The sequence below is a fragment of the Herpailurus yagouaroundi genome, unplaced genomic scaffold (genome assembly GCF_014898765.1).
Source record: "Herpailurus yagouaroundi ecotype Mexico unplaced genomic scaffold, PumYag 181, whole genome shotgun sequence".
NCBI classification, from domain to species: Eukaryota; Metazoa; Chordata; class Mammalia; order Carnivora; family Felidae; genus Herpailurus; species Herpailurus yagouaroundi.
The window spans coordinates 35,368,353-35,384,762 of NW_024412412.1; the positions used below are offsets into that span (position 1 = coordinate 35,368,353).

Sequence of the window (16,410 nt, forward strand, 5' to 3'; positions counted from 1 at the left end):
AGGAAGCAAGCCTCTCAAATAAACCAGCCTTCTCATGAATAGGTCAAAGATAAAAGTGACCATAAGTACCAGGAACGCTGGGCTGCTTAAAAGATGTTTCTCCTTTCTGTTTTAAAGGGACAAAATCCATCTCTACTCGCTTGTGTAGTTTTCTAAGAGACATAAAGGTCAAGTTCTAGTATGTCAAGAAACAACACACACAGGCCCAATTTCCAGGAGAGGCAAATCATCTTAAGGAAGAGTGGAGTGAAAACTGTCCATTGACAGTTCTCTGCAGGAAGCCATGAAGAATGGCAGAGTACAAAAGCATGGCTTTAACAGTTCTAACACCTGGCCTCTAGGATATGTTTCCCTGTTCTCTACTAAATGGGTAAAACCCTACTTCTCTAGACATTAGCTGATCTAAGAAGTCAACTAGGAAAACACAAACCCACATCATGGAAAACATAAGGTACTATCAGAATGTGGCATCGTCTCTGTGCTTCAACTCTGGCTCGGCCCAGGCCTGTCAGACCACCTACAAGGAGACACCTCCTGCATATACTCATTAGCAGATCTACTGCAGAGATTACACCAAATCAGATGAAGCTTCTCCAAGGCTGCCTGCCAAACATTACAAAGACTAAGCTCCTCCTGTTCTGTGGAGATTTTCCCACTAACCTTGGCAAAGGTGCCATCAATGTATGTGAAACCAGGCCATTTTATTTAGATTACCTTTGTCCCAAGACAACCTACTGCGGAGAACGGATCGTTTTATTGAGATCTAGGGATTCTGTCGGTTTTTCTGTGTGTGTGCCTGCAGCCTCAAATCAGGAGCCATCAAGTGATCTAACTGCACTACATCTTTTCACCCAGCAGTCAGAGAGCATGAACCAGGCACCAGGCACTTTACAAATACTAATTCATGTAGCCCTCACAATGCCAACGTGGGATCAGTCCTATCATTTCCCCCATTTTGCATATGAGGAAACAGAAGCACAGAGAAGTTCAACGACTTGCCCAAGGCCACAGAACTTGTAGAAGGGTAGAGCTGGGATTCCTACCCAGCTCCCAAACCTATGCTATGCTGCCTCCTAACTCATGAGTCAATCTCAACTTCACTTTCCACAAGGAAGGGACCTCCTTCCTATGCCTTGTGTAGAAGTGGAGGGTGCTCCCGCTATGCCCCGCGGTCCCCCCCAGAGATTGGCATGCTCCTGTGTGAGAAAGCCCTGGCTTGCCATACCTCGGGGATGAGCTGGAAGAGGGCGTTGGAGTAGAGGGTTCCAATCGCCAGAGCTATGAAGTAGAGCAGCAGCCTCTTGTAAAAAGTCTTCTTCATGAAGGGCACCACGCTGGCCCCCATGAGGGAGCAGAGGGAGATGACGGTCACACAGAGGAGACCGTATCCCCACACTGCCGTTGGGGGAGAGCCAGCCCCACCCAGGACAGGGAGAAGGGCAAACGCCCCATTTCACAGCGACCACCATTTAGGGGAAACATGGGGTGGAAAGGACGGGGAGGCAACGAGGAAGGTTTTGGTGGATATTAACAAGGAAACAAAAAAGGAAAAATCAGAGAGACAAGTAGGGAGGGAGAGAGAAATAGAAAATTTGTTAGTGATTCAAGTCTGATGAAATTTCCTTCAATCAGTTCAGAAGAAATGAAGAGGAATTCAAGGTGGCCTTGGAACCCGTGGCTCCCACCCCAGCTGCTGCCTTTGGTGGCCCAAGTGACACCTGGAGGTACACCTGCCAGCTGGTGTGGCTGCAGGGCGGGGCCCTGCCTCCTCACACAGCTGAGGTGTGCTCAGGCCTATCCACAGGCTGCCCATGGCAGACTTTGGACTCAGAGGGCTCTCTTCAATAGGAAACAAGATCAAGGAGACAAAGAGAGCTCATTGTGCTGGCTGCCATGTTTGCTTTTCACATCTGGCTTATACCATATAGGCACACGCACTTCCACCTGGACTTTGTTTTATCTTGCAAAACCAGACCAAGTCAGAAGTGCAGGGCAGATGGATGGAGAACCAGTAAAACCCAATGCCCGTATAACTTAGTTTCTTAACTTCTCAGGTTTGTTTGTCTCAAGTTTGTTTCCATTTGCTCCGAGAGAACTCCAGCATGGAGGACAGAGTTCCAAGATCACCTTGTCACAAAAAAGATCTCCTCTATCATTTCCCAGTGTCACACACTCCAGGTAGGACAAAACTGAGCCAGGATGAGGCACTCCCCTGGGAACCCCAGGGGCGGAGCATGTACAATTACTGTTTTCCATTTAATAAGCAACAAGGCATTTCATTTTGAATCTTTAAAAAATTAATAAATTCAGTTTCTGGAGCTGAAAAAAAAAATAAATAAAAGCCCAAGATGAGGTCTCCCCTGGAAGCACTTGTTAGATTCATGTGGAGTTTTGAGATAACATGGAGATAGTTACTCTTAAACCAGATTTCTTCTCTCACTTAGAAGGAACAGGCAAGGCCTGGGCTTTGCGTCTGGCATCTATTCTGGTGAGAGTCTTTTGATTGGCATAGACTGGGCAGCCAGTGACATGGGCTCTTTATGAAAGGCAGCTGCCACCAATCCCCAAGGGGGTCCCCACACAATCACCCCTACTGCATGTGCACAGCCCTGCCTGAGCTGACAGAGTGGGCAGACTATCAACTTGGGTCTTTTTTTTTTTTTTTTTTTTAGCTCCTCAGTGGTCACAATTAAAAAGCAAAATTAACAAGTATTTCAAACAGTCAAGTAAGGGCACCAGGAAGTCAGTCCTATCCCAGGAAAAAGTCAAGATGCAAGGTATGAAGGCCTGAGTGCCCCTTTCATTTATCTTGGAATTTTAATTTGTTTTCGTTAAACAGTTTTTGTTCTATTTGGCTCTCTATGCTACGAATTATGGCCTACTTGGGGTGGGGCGGAAGGATCCCTCACTTTTTAGGCCAATTCTATTGACCAGTTGGTAACCTCTTTTCCTTCCACCTCATTCCAGATGGGTGATCCCTTGGTGGCCACACCTGAACACTGTCAGGGCCTCTACTTAAAGCACATACAGAGTACCAGGACTTGGACAGTGACCACCAGCTGCAGTGTTCCTCCTGAGCCCTGCAAACGGGGCAGTGGAGAGGCAGGGACTGGGAAAGGGAGGCTGAGAGATCTCCAACAGCGAGGGCACATGCGGAGAGCCTTGCATCTGACATCACCTGAAGAGGCCACAGGCCAACCTGGGTGCCCCAGGAGGGAGAGAAGTCCCTTGAGATCCAGAGTCAGAAGTCATTTGTGTTCCCTGATATGAGGGAGAAGTGAATGTTCCAGGTGGCAGTTGTCAGGAGCCTCGGAACACGTGGTGGGGGCAGGGCCATTAGGTAGGGGCTCAGCTACAGGGCCCCCAGGGAAAGAGGACGCGCAAGTTTCTGTTCTACTGCACCTCTGGGATGAGCTGGAAGAGCGCGTTAGAGAGCAGCGTTCCAATGGACAGGGCGATGAAGTAAGTGAGCACACGGCTGAAAAATGCTTTCTCCGTGCACGGCAGGACGAGGACTCCCAGCAGAGAGGCCAGGTTAATCAGTGAAACACTGAGGAAGCCAAAGCCCCACACTGTGGAGGAACAAGAACAAACGAGGGCCTCCATTACTGAGGGTGGGGGTGCTCTTGCTGCCTGGGGTGGCCCATTCTCAATTCAGCTACCATCTGGGCAGACAGAGAGCACCAACCCGTCAGTACATTAACGGTTGAGTCCATCTCTTGCTGGGTGCTGTGGAGAAGTCTGAAAACAACCCAGCAAAGTCGCTATCCAAAGAAGCTTACCTTTTAGATGGAGAAGCAAGTGAAAACAGTAAAGTCCAAAAAACCATAGAAGTGAAATGATGATAGCAAGAAACAACAAAGGCAGCATATGCTAGGTACCAAGGGATGGGCAGCGCACATCAGTGCGACAGGATTTCAGAAGGGCAACCCAGGCCCGCAGGAGTCACAGATACTCACAGACCATGGTGAGTCCACTGTGGCTGGAGCAGAGGTACTGGGCAGGGTGGGGGAAAGGATAAAGTGGGCTGGGGGCAGCTAAACTGAAAACAAAACAAAACAAAAACAAACAAACAAAAAAACCCAAGGCCATTAGTCCCTTGTAGTTTAATAAAAACAAAAATGAAAAAATAGCCAAAAAAACCCCACCAGGCTGGTCCAAAAGCCCAACACTGAACATTGAGCAGCCGGTCTGACAACATGCTGGAGCAGTCTTGGGAATGCAGAAGGTATCAGTGTAATCATTACTCTGATTCACTCCCCTAGTGGTGATGAGCTGGTCACTTGTGAGACCTTCCGTGAGTGGCACCATCTATCAGCCCAGGGATCCACGTGACATGAGCACGGCGTCAGGCCCCTGCCTTCCTGTCTCAGCTCACCTTCAATTGCGCTTGGCTTCCCCTCTTCTGTCTGCTCATCCTCCTCGTTCTCCTGGTTCTCAGAGGAGCAGGCTCGGGAATCCAGCTGCTGGAGGATGGTAGGGCAGAACTCCTGGAACTCTCTCCTTCCAATCCGTGACTGGTTGCTGAAGTTGTGGGCAGCAAAGAGGTCTCCAGAACTAAAACACTGAGACAAAGTGGAAGAGGCAGGAAGCCTCTCAGAACCCAAAGTCACACCTCACCCCTTGTAGCAACCGACAGCCTTCCACGAGGAGAAAATGAAGATGGAACCCTTCCTAATCTTGGGGAATCTGTAGACTAATCTCTAGGAACGAGAGCAAGGTAGTCCCTAAACTTGAAAAACTGATAGGCAATCTCAGAGATCAGCCATGCAGTGAAAGTCACACACTTTACACACACCCATTCATACAGGGCTGCCCAGAAGGTCTGGGAACAACTGAATTCCAATCTTTGTGACCAGGGTGTGGTTTGTGGAAAACATGATCTATTTGCATACCTGAAGAAACAGCTTCATTCAGATACCAAATCTGGCTGCACATCACAATAGCCTGAGGGGCTGTTATATTAAAATGCAGATTCCAGATACTTGTCCAGAGCTGTTATTGAGCACTGGCATCTAAAGAAGAACATCAGTCCCCAAGACCCTATACATGGTGTCCCCAGTCTGAAGAATGTGTTTGACAGAGATTAGCGGAGGAAGGAAGGAAAATCTAAAGATGCAGTGTACGTTGGAGCAAGTATGGGCTGGCCAGAGGACATGAACGCTCAGTCCCCTTGGGAGGTGTTAGGTTAGTACTCTCACATACCGTTCCTGTGAAACACTGCAGTTTTACTTCTAATTATACTTTATATACTTACACATCAGTCTTTATCTGAGGCGGTTTTACATGGAGCCGTCTTAACAGCCCTCTGGGTGTGGTGACAAGTGAGAGCTTCTGGGCCTACAAAGCTGAGCGATGGACTCTGGTGACCCCAAGCTACTGCTGCCATGCCAAGGGGCCCTCTGGGGTCAGTCTGCAAGAGCCTGTCAGGGCAGCCTTCTCCCCAGCTCAGACATTACCGCGTGCCTGTGGTTCTGCATCCAGGCTGCCTGGCCCCCTGGCTACGTGGCCTCTCCAAACTGTTCTCCTTCAGGCTGAAGCCCCCGGATGCCTAACCCACGAACCTCCCTCGATTCCTCTAGCATACACTCCCCTCCCTGTCTCATTTCTCAACTCTATCAAGACTATCCAGCCCACAGAATTTAACACTTCATGTTATTATCAGATGACTCTGTTCTCAGTTGGTTAAGCTCCCCATCGTGACAGCAAACTCTTCAACATGACTCATTTTTCTCTTTCTCACAGTCCTCAGCACAGGGAACAAAGCAGATATATAAAGACACTGCTGGCTGACTTACATTTGGCTGCCACAAATAGCCTCAGACTAGGATTAGCAAAGATGACATGGAAGAAAGAACAAAGAACCTGGGTCCCAGTCCTGAGCTCTCCAGGAGTCACCGCGAGACCCTCAGTATTGCTTTCTAAACAATGAAGACTTTCCACCTGCACCTGAGGTAGTGTGAGGTTCACCTGGGATTGCAGGCAAAGGGCCTTGTAAACTGTAAGCCCTAGGAGAAATGCTAGCTGTCAGGGAGCTCCGGCTTGCCAGCGGTTCCAGGTGATCCCAGTGCAGCTGCAAGGAAACTTGTGGAAGGCCGAGAACCCCCACTGACAGCTCCCTCCGGTAAGGGCTTCAAAACAGCCATTTGGGAGGGCAGGAGGTGCTGCTGGGGACTCAGACTCACTGACCCAGACAATGGGAGGAAGAAGAGTTGGCCCCTCTGCTCTGCCATCAAGGCTCACCTGCTCCAAGCTGCTTGGGCTCCCCATGCCTAACCAGACTGTGACCCTAGGAGAGCAGACAGTGCTCAGCAACACTGGGAGCCTTACCGTCGAGAGGTTCCTCTGTCCCTGCAAAGGCTGGGTGACATTGTCCCGGCCCACTCCCACATCCAGGTGGTTGAGCAGGGCCTTCAGCTCCTGCAGGGTAAGGCTGTTCCCCTCCCCATATCGATGCAGGAGGTCCTGTAGGAAAGAGGCTGCGCTGATGGCTGGTGTCCCCGTGGACATAGCATGAGCTTCAGGAACAGCAGCACTCCATAAGCTGAGCAGGATCAGCAGGAAGCAGTCAGGGAAGGCTGGGTGTAGCAGCTTCATGGTGGCAAATAAGCCTGTAAGAAGGAAAAGCAGGTGAGTGAGAGGCTCCAGAAACCGACCCTCTCCTCTGGCTTCCCCACCAGACATGGCAGCCTCACTCCAGACAGCCTTCCCTCCCCCTCTAACTCTTTACCCTTCCCTAATGCCTCTGCCAAGCTTTTGAGAAAAACACTTCTCTTCAAAGCATGGAATAAAAACATAATAAAAGGACAAATTCAACAGGTTTGACTAAACTTAAAAATACACAGTAAAAAAACTACTTGATTATGCTTAAAAAGTTTTTATCTTTTAGAGATTCAGAAATAATTGTGGATTAAAGGATATCTTACCTGGAACTTGCTTCAAAATAACAAAGGAGGGAGTAATTTGCATTGGGAGCATAGATGAGACACAATCAGGCATCAGGCATGAGTTAATAACTCATGAAACTGCTCAATTAGGTGAATGGGAATTTATTATACTATTCAATTTTTTTTTTTTTTTTTTTAAGTAGGCTCTATGCCCAATGTGGGGCTTGAACTCACAACCCTGAGATCAAGAGTTGCATGCTCTACCCACTGAGCCAGTCAGGAGCCCCTATACTATTCTACTTTTGTACATTGGAAATTTCTCCAAAATAAAAAGTTAAATTATAAATAAATAAATAAATAAATAAATAAATAAATAAATAAATAAATAACAGGGCGCCTGGGTGGCTCAGTTAGCTAAGAGTGCAACTTTGGCTCCGGTCATGATCTCGAGGTTCATGAGTCCGAGCCTTGCATGGATCTCTCTGCTGTCAGCACTGAGCTCACTTAGGATCCTCTCTGTCCCCCTCTGCCTGTCCCTAACTTGTTCTCTGTCTTTCTCAACAACAAACAAACAAACAAACAAACAAAACCTACAACTAAAAGAGGGGGAAAAAAATAGACCAGGGGAATAAATACACCATCAAACATGACAAAGGTTTACCTATACTGCCTAAATTAGAGAACATGAAGAAATACTGAGATTCTCTCATTTGTTAAGAATAGAAACTTAAGGGGGTAGAGGGATGGGCAAAACAGGTGAAAGGGATGAAGAGGTACAAACTTCCAGCTATAAAATAAATAAGACGCAGGGATGAAAAGTACAGCTTGAGGAACATAGCCAATAATTCTGTAATAAATTGGTATAGTAACAGATGGTGACTACACTTACCTTGGTGAGCAATGTGTAACGCATATACATATTGAGTCAATATGTTCCATACCCAAAACCAATACATTGTATGTCAACTACAGTTCAACAAAAAAGAATACAAGTTTAAAAGATGGACAGTGTTATATTGCTGCTTATTAAAATAGCAAAACAGATTTACAAAAGGCACACCTGAATGTTAGTGAGGTTAAACAACAGAGTAAGATATGGCTGGTGGCTATATAAATCATGAGACTCGAAAAGTTATATGATACTAAAAGCATTTCAATCCTTTGAATTATTAAGTCTACCTTTGGAATTTATACTAATAGAAGCAATCCAAAACTACAAAGGCTGTAGGCAGAAAATTATGATCAAGCAAATTATATCCATTTCATTGAATAGTATGCAGCTATAAAAACGAAACCATGAGTTTCATGTAAAGCAAACAAGCAGAACAATTATGTAACAAAAGTAGGAAGTGAGAAGGAACAGGGAAACATACGCCTAAAGTAGCAGGGCTGATGATTTTCTTTCATTAATCACTTCCTCAGTATAGTTATAATTTAATTAGTGAAATAAACAAATACCAGGTAGGGAAAATGAGCCTCCTATTTAATCCAGACCCGGGAACCCCATCACTACAGGTGTTTCCATACCTCCCAGGCTCCCGGGGCCCTGGCACTCTTCTCACTGGATCACTCCACCACAGGGTCTTTGCTTGTGACAGAGGAGCTAGAGCAGAGTGGTTAAGAGTAGGCTTGTTTGGTTTGCATCCTGGTTCTGCCACTTGTTTACAAAGCGTGCGATCTTGGGCAAGATATTTAAACATTCTAGAGTCACTCGCAGTAGTGATGCAGGGGTGCCTGGCTGGCCCAGTCAGTGGTGTGTATGACTCTTGATCTTGGGGTTGTGAGCTCGAGCCCACATTGAGTGTAGAGATTACTTAAATAAAACTTAAAAAGAGGAGTGATGCAGCTTACCCTGGCCTTTTGTGTCAGAAAGACCTGGCTTGAATTTCTGCTGGCCAGATTAGTGACCTTGGGCAAGTTACTTAGGCTCTACCTGTTTTCTCGTCTATAAAATGGGTACGCACCTCACTGGGTTACTGTGACAATTTAATGACATGAGCTATAGCAAGTCACCAAGTGCCTGACCTACATACAAAAAGCACTCAATCAAATGTTGTGATTTGATTATAATTAATCCACTTTGACTCCCTCCCAGCCCAGATACTGAGCTGCTAATGGAACTACTGGGAATATCCCTATGGCTAACTTTATTCCAGGCCTGTAGCACACATATCCCACAGGTCTCCCCAACAAATATAACAGGGGACATTCCAGGCTTTAGCTGCCACACATGGGGCATGCACAGCATCTGGAGACAGAAAAATATCCCTCTTCAAAGGAATGTACTTTGAGTCACACAAAGAGATGGATTAGCCATCAGCCAAAATAGGAGTGAGTAAAGTGTTACTTTGAGACTAACAACTCTCAAATCTACACTGAGAACCAGAAGTTAAGTTACAGTCAGCAGGTGGGATCTTAGGCTGAAATGGCTAAAATCCACCGTACAAAGAAAACCATCCTCTACCTGGCCACACTATAATCTGAGGCATGTGTTGTACTATCAGAGCGACAGAGAGGAGGGCCGCGTGGATTTGGCAAAGGAGGGCAAAGAGATGATGAGGTCAGCAGCTGGTGGCACCAGCACCAACGCCGCTAAGCCCGTGACAGTTATGGATTCCTTGAAGAGAAGCTGGGATACTTATCTTCACCTAATAGATGAGGAAACCTGGTTTCAGAGATTAGGAAACATGATCCATAGGCAACAAGTCAAGTAGATTAAATTTTTCATGAACTGAAGCCAGTCTGAATGATGGGAAAGTAAGCATACTCTGAACCACTTCACCGCTGTATGGAGACATAAAATACGCACCCTGGGTCCCCAAGGAGGTCCGCAAAATCCTGCAGGTCTCTAGGCAGCTCTTCCCAATTTTGTTAACTTATTTAAGTAAATTAAGTAATCTCTGCATCCAACGTGGAGCTCGACCTTACAACCCAGAGATCAAGAGTCGCATGCGCTACTGACTGAGCCAGCCAGACACCCTAGCTCTTCCCAATTTCTATCAGCCCAACAAGCACCCCAAGTCCAGGCATAACATGCGCTGAAGACCTGTGCAAGGGACCCCACAGGTACACGTTAGAGGCTAGCCTGTGTTACAGGGTGCCTTCTTTCTGTACAATCACTTCAACAAAACAACGGTCCCCACTTCAGCTATATTTCTCAAATTTATCTGCAGCAACTCCAAAACACCCAGAACAAACAAACAAAATCATTTCAAGTGTGAGACAGCCCACATAACTTGAAAAGCTTTGCCTGTCTGGGCATTCATGTCAAAGTAAGCATTTACAAAGAGTATCTGTTCTCCGTTAACTCCGTGGCCCCTTGGCCCCTCGGTGTGGCCAGGAGAGCCTCCTGAAATGCACAGGCAGAACCTCCTGCCTGACCCAACACTCAAGACATGACCCACTCCCCCGAGAATCTAAAAACAACTAGGAGGGCAGTTCAGAAGTCCTGGTCCAGGGATCTTGGCATTGCTAAAGACACTTCAAATCCAAGTGACCCTGGCCTTTTGGCAGACACAAAAGGGGAGCTTTCTGCTCCAATGGAGATTTTTTTTGTTAGCTACTAGTTATTCTTAGGGGAGAAAAAGAATTTATAGAAGATTGTCTGGAGGAAAAAAAGGAGAGAGGAAGAGAACACATAGAGCTCTTGATGCAGCTGTAGGGTGAAGCTAGGCAGGGGTCCGCACCACATGGGCCCAGCTATGGGAGGAAGCCCGGGTCTATTAAGGCTGTGGAAATGGGCGGGCCCCTGAGTGGACTCCCCCCAGTCCCAGGGAGCCAAGCCAGCTGCCCTCAAGGACACCTTCCAGGAGTAGTAAGAAGAGTGAACAGGGCAGGGCATGAAAACAAGCTGGAAAGAGACAAAGGCTCGAATGTGCTCTTGGCTCAGAGGACCAGGCCCTCCCACTAAAGACAAGTTGGAGTCTCTCCACTCCTTTGTTCACCTGGCTTGGGTTCAAAGAAGTAAATTATTTTAGTGCCTTTAGGTCTGCCTCCAAGGCGCCAGAGCCAATCCTCCTAGGGGGAAATAAAAATCCTAAAGGAAAGTCAGCAACAGATGCTTGCTCTCAGACCTTCTTTCTGTGAAACTTTAGGTTTCCTCACCATCTTGGAGGCTCCTGAATTAGGATTCCACTTGCCTGCCATCCCTTCACTGGATCCAGAAGTATCTCATCCTAAAAATGGCACTTCTGTCCCGTGGACATAGTTTAACTATCGTACTTAACAGGCTGCTGGTTATCTATGCCCATTTACTAGGAGCAAAAACATTTACTTCCAGCTAGAGTGTCAAAGCAGCGACTGATTATGACGCTTGGTGCAGAGGTTGGACATTGGGACCCAACGGGCCTGGGAGTGCCAGGCCTCCAAACATCCACTCCCTTCCCCGACTACCAGCTGGCCAAAGAGACCACCATTCTCACTCACTCTTGGAGCCTTCTGGGTTGAGGAATGAAACACAAAGACTGAATGCTCCAGAGACAAACATGGGTAAGGAACAACTGTTTCCAAGGCCACTGGTAAGCCACAGGAAATGGGTGAACAATGTTGTCTGTAAACCCACCTACTTGTGCCTATTCTGTGCCCCTCAAGGCATGGGCTATGTGGGAGCACAACAAATTATAAAGCTAGAACTCTTAAGCTGAGGTCTTACCTGCAGGTTGAAGGGTAGCAATCAGAGGAAGGGCAGCCTCAACTAGGTTTTTACAAAAAGCACTTTACTTAAAATTGAGAAAAGGTTGATTGTCTATACAAAAGACAGACAGAAAGACACTGACCATGGGGGTTGAAGGGGTGGAAGAGGAGGTGTGGGTGGAGGGAAGGGGAAACTATAGTGATAGAAATGATGGCTCCCCAGAACCCCTGGCCTTAATGAATCACCTTAAGCTTTCCCCTCAATTGTTTTCTCCCCCACCCAAAATCCAAAGGATGTCAAAAGAGGTGTCTAGTTCTCTTATGTTCCTCTTGAGAACAGACAGCAAGGACACTAAGGTACCTATGACCTCAGTACACATTCAGGGCTTCAGGCCTGTGACTAGCTACAAGGCCCCAACTAGCTATAAGGCCATTCCCTGCCCCTCGAGGGTTCTTTCCCGGTCAACAGTTCACTTCTGTAGAACACCTTCAAATAGATTGGTCTTTATCCAGTCTCTACCCCCACCCCATTCTAAGGCTGTGACCTGTCAGCCCAGTAGGAATGTCTCCCCAGGAGACACTCCCCACTAATGGTTAACTATTGCAGATGGGTCCAGGTGACCCAAGGGGGCAACATTCCTGAGCCTCCATCAGGAGACGTGCAAAACCCTGAAACTTGCAGACAAAAGACAAAGCCAGGGGGAGGGGAAGAGGAGGGGGAGGTCTTGAGGAATCAAATCCTCCCTCCCACCCCAGCGTTCAGTCTTAGTGGGTCCAAGTACCAAAGAAGTGTACTTCTAGCTTTGGCAACAGAAGGACCACTGGACCTGGTATGAGAAGGCCAGTTTGCAGCAACTCCAAGCAACGCACTGAGCTCACTAGATCTGTTTCCTTAGTTCAGAAAGAGGAAAATAAACATGCAGAGTTTTGAGTATTAATATAAAGTATGTTGAAACATTATATGAAAATAAAGACTTCTGAGTTAAGATGGAGAAATGAAATTGGCATCACAATTTTCCTTCCCCTGATCATTGATTGATATTTGAGTACCAAGGGGCACCTGGGTAGCTCAGTCAGTTAAGCATATTCTTGATTTAGGCTCAAGTCACGATCCCAGGGTCATGGGATGGAGCCCCATTGTCGGGCACCATGCTGAGTGTAGAGTCTGCTTGAGATTCTCTCTCTACCCCTTTGCATGCTCTTTTTCTCTAAAATTTAAAAAAGAGGGGTGCCTGGGTGGTTCAGTCGGTTAAGCGGCCAACTTCGGCTCAGGTCATGATCTCGCGGTCCATGAGTTCGAGCCCTGTGTCAGGCTCTGTGCTGACACCTCGGAGCCTGGAGCCTGTTTCAGATTCTGTGTCTCTCTCTCTCTCTGACGCTCCCCCGTTCATGCTCTGTCTCTCCCTGTCTCAAAAATAAATAAACGTTAAAAAATAAATAAATAAACTTTGAAAAAAAATGTTTTTTAAATAAATAAAATTTAAAAAAGAAAATTTTTTTGAGTAAAATCAGAAAAAAAAAAAAAAAAAGAGAGAGAAAAAAAAAAGACACCAACAGCAACCAAACACAGAGATGGGCATAATCTGATCAGTAACTTCAAAACCAGAGGCAAGTTAAGAAATGCAGGAGGGGGGCGCCTGGGTGGCTCAGTCGGTTAAGCGTCTGACTTCAGCTCAGGTCACGATCTCGCGGTCCATGAGTTCGAGCCCCGCGTCCAGCTCTGGGCTGATGGCTCAGAGCCTGGAGCCTGCTTTGGATTCTGTGTCTCCCTCTCTCTCTGCCCCTCCCCCGTTCATGCTCTGTCTCTCTCTGTCTCAAAAATAAATAAACGTTAAAAAAATAAAAAAAAAAAAAGAAATGCAGGAGGCACCATCCATGGCTTCTCTCCTAGGCCTGGCCCAGCCCTCACAGCCACAGCAAGGACAGAGGAGCCAGAATTCTCACTGACCTCTCCCAAATCTGCAGGCAAACAACTGCCAAATCTTTTTTCTCTTCAATTAAGGAGTAGTGGGAAAAGTTGCTGGGAAACAAACAGGTGACACTGGAACAAGAACAATGAGCGACTCTCCTGGAGGGGAATCAGGGCCCCAAGGCCACATACTGAACTGGGGAAGTGATCCAATTCCCAGTGAGTATTCCTCCCCTTCCAACAGACCTGAACGCACCTCCTAGATACGTGGCCGTCCACGCCATGGGGGCTGCTACCAAGACCCAGAATCTGGGGCAGATCCAGCTCCCCCACCGCAGCTCCTCTCCACTCGCTACAGGCCACAGAAAACAGGACATGAATACCCGGCCCTCAACCCTACTGTCGTTGTGGTGGAGGGGCAAGTCAGCCTCAATGTAGTGGGAAGAAAGTCTCGTTTTAGAGCCGACAGAACCCAAGAGCACTAGCATGAACACGATAAGAATAGCAGGCGAACCATGCAAAAGACAAAGATGTCGACCCAAAGTAAAACATTAACTCCAGAGAAAGCAATTCCTCACAACTGCTTCACACTGCAGAATAAGTTAATTAGAACATTAATGCAATAAAACCAGAGCTCAAAGGTGAAATTAGGGGCGCCTGGGTGGCTCAGTCGGTTAAGCCTCCGACTTCGGCTCAGGTCATGATCTCAGTTTGTGAGTTCGAACCCCGCATCGGGCTCTGTGCTGACAGCTCAGAGCCTGGAGCCTGCTTCGGATTCTGTGTCTCCCTCTCTCTTTGCCCGTCCCCTGCTCACACTGTCTCTCTTTGTCTTTCAAAAAAGGCATAAATGTTAAAAAAAAAAAAATTTTTTTTTAAAAGATGAAATTATAACACAAAGTGACATTAAAGGGTATGCAGGCTTACTAAAAAAAAAAAAAACAACAAAACATCAGTAAAGAATCAATAAATAAATAATCATGAACAGAGAACAGAATTCTGCCAGTAATTTAAAATAGAAATACTGACAAAAGAATGTCTGAAATAACCACAGTGAATGTAGAAGGAAAAGACAGATTAAAACATGTAATGAGGGTGGCTCAGTTGATTGAGCGCCCAACTCTTGATTTTGGCTCAGGTCATGATTTCACAGTTCGTGGGATCGAGCCCCATGTTGGGCTCTTCGCTGACAGTGTGAGGCCTGCTTAGGATTCTCTCTCTCCCTCTCTCTCTACCCCTATCCTCCACTTGCATTCTTCCTCTTAAAAAAGAAAAAGTTGGGGCACCTGGGTGGCTCAGTCTGTTAAGCATCCAACTTCGGCTCAGGTCATGATCTCACAGTCTTTGAGTTTGAGCCCACATCAGGCTCTGTGTTGACAGCTCAGAGCCTGGAGTCTGCTTTGGATTCTGTGTCTCCCTCTCCCTCTGCCCCTCCCCTGCTTGCACTCTCTCTCAAAAGAAAAAAAGAAAAAAGAAAAAAGCAATGAGGAGCACCTGTCTGGCTCAGTTGGTAGAGCGCATTGACTCTTGGTTTCAGGATGTGAGTTCAAGCCCCACAACTTAAAAATCTGATGCAGTATGCTGAACTTAAAAAAGACATTTTTGGGGAAGCTGGGTGGCTCGGTCTGTTAAGCATCTGACTCTTGGTTTTGGCTCAGCTCATGATTTCATGGTTTGTGAGTTTGAGTCCCATGTCAGGTTCTGCACTGACAGCATGGAGAATGCTTGGGGATGGATCCTCTCTCTCCCACTCTCTCTGCCCCTTCTGTGCACTCGTTCTCAAAATAAATAAATAAACTTAAAAAAAAAAAAGACATTTTCAGGCATCTCAAAGAAAAATTTTCCCCCAAAATATTTTACTACAAAAATTGATACATATTAAAACTTCTCTTAAGTGGCAGAAAACTCAGACAGCCTTCATCTTCACCAGAGCAACCTTCAGTATCAGAAGAAAAGGCAACAATGTTTACATCATTGAGAGACACAGTGAAGGAGAAACCCACATACATTGTTCCCAGCCAAGATGTCACACAAATCTATAAGGACAACAGGCAGAAATTTTCAAGCATGAAAGATGTCAGAGGCTATAGTCTCCTTCCCAGAGTGAAAAAACAGGAGAATGAAATTAGCTAATAAAAATAAAGGTCACAGGAATGCAGAAACCATGATAATGCACTGATGGTAAATATTAAAGCCCTTCAAAAAAGAAATGAAGGTTGAGTGTCTGACTCTTGACTTTAGCTCGGGTCATGATCTCACGGTTCGTCATATCGGCCCCAAGTCGGGCTCTATGCTGACGACTCAAAGCCTGCTTGGGATTCTCTCTCCCTCTCTCTCTGCCCCTCCCCTGCTCAAAATATTCTCCCCTAAAAACAAACACACACACACACACACACACACACACACACACACACACACACACACGGGATTATGGCTACAGGACAGAATCTAAGTGCTACAGAAATGGACAAATTCACTAATAACAATTAATACAATCAAAAGATAAGGGGCACCTGTGTGGCTCAGTCGGCTAAGCATCTGGCTCTTAGGCTCAGGTCATGATCTCACAGTTCGTGAGTTCAAGCCCTGCATAGGGCTCTCTGCTGTTAGAGTGGAGCCTACTCTGGATCCTCTGTCCCCACCCTGTCTCTGCCCCTCCCCCATTTGCACTCTGTCTCTCAAAAATAAATAAAACATTAAAAAAAAAAAAAGAAGATGAGAGGGGTACTGGGTGGCTCAGTTGGGTAAGCAACCAACTCTTTTTTTTTTTTTTTTTTAAAGTTTATTTATTTACTTTGGGAGAGAGTGAGACAGCGCAAGTAGAGGAGGGGCAGAGAGAGAATCCTGCTTGGGATTCTCTCTCTCTCCCTCTCTCTCTGTCCCTGCCCCACTCTTGTTCTCTCTCAAAATAAATAAACTTAAAAAAAAAAAGTGCAAATGCTAATGTCCTCATCTTTCATAGCAGAGTCAATAAATACTATCTAA

The 16,410-nt window shown here is 46.4% G+C and overlaps 1 protein-coding gene across 2 annotated transcripts in view; it reads right to left on the reverse strand.

Annotated features, from left to right (window-relative positions):
* The window catches only part of SLC39A14 (solute carrier family 39 member 14), a 45,545-nt gene that overhangs the window by 8,082 nt on the left and 21,053 nt on the right, over positions 1-16,410 (reverse strand). Inside the window, exons 2-4 of one of the 2 annotated variants that reach the window (XM_040490323.1) lie at positions 6,331-6,611; positions 4,379-4,565; positions 3,403-3,572 (exon numbers count right to left, since the gene is read on the reverse strand). In XM_040490323.1, coding sequence (XP_040346257.1) covers positions 3,403-3,572; positions 4,379-4,565; positions 6,331-6,597 — 624 coding nt within the window. In that variant the 5' untranslated portion in view covers positions 6,598-6,611. Of the gene's footprint in view, positions 1-1,225; positions 1,396-3,402; positions 3,573-4,378; positions 4,566-6,330; positions 6,612-16,410 lie in introns of both variants that reach the window. The other variant, XM_040490322.1, reaches the window with a different exon arrangement.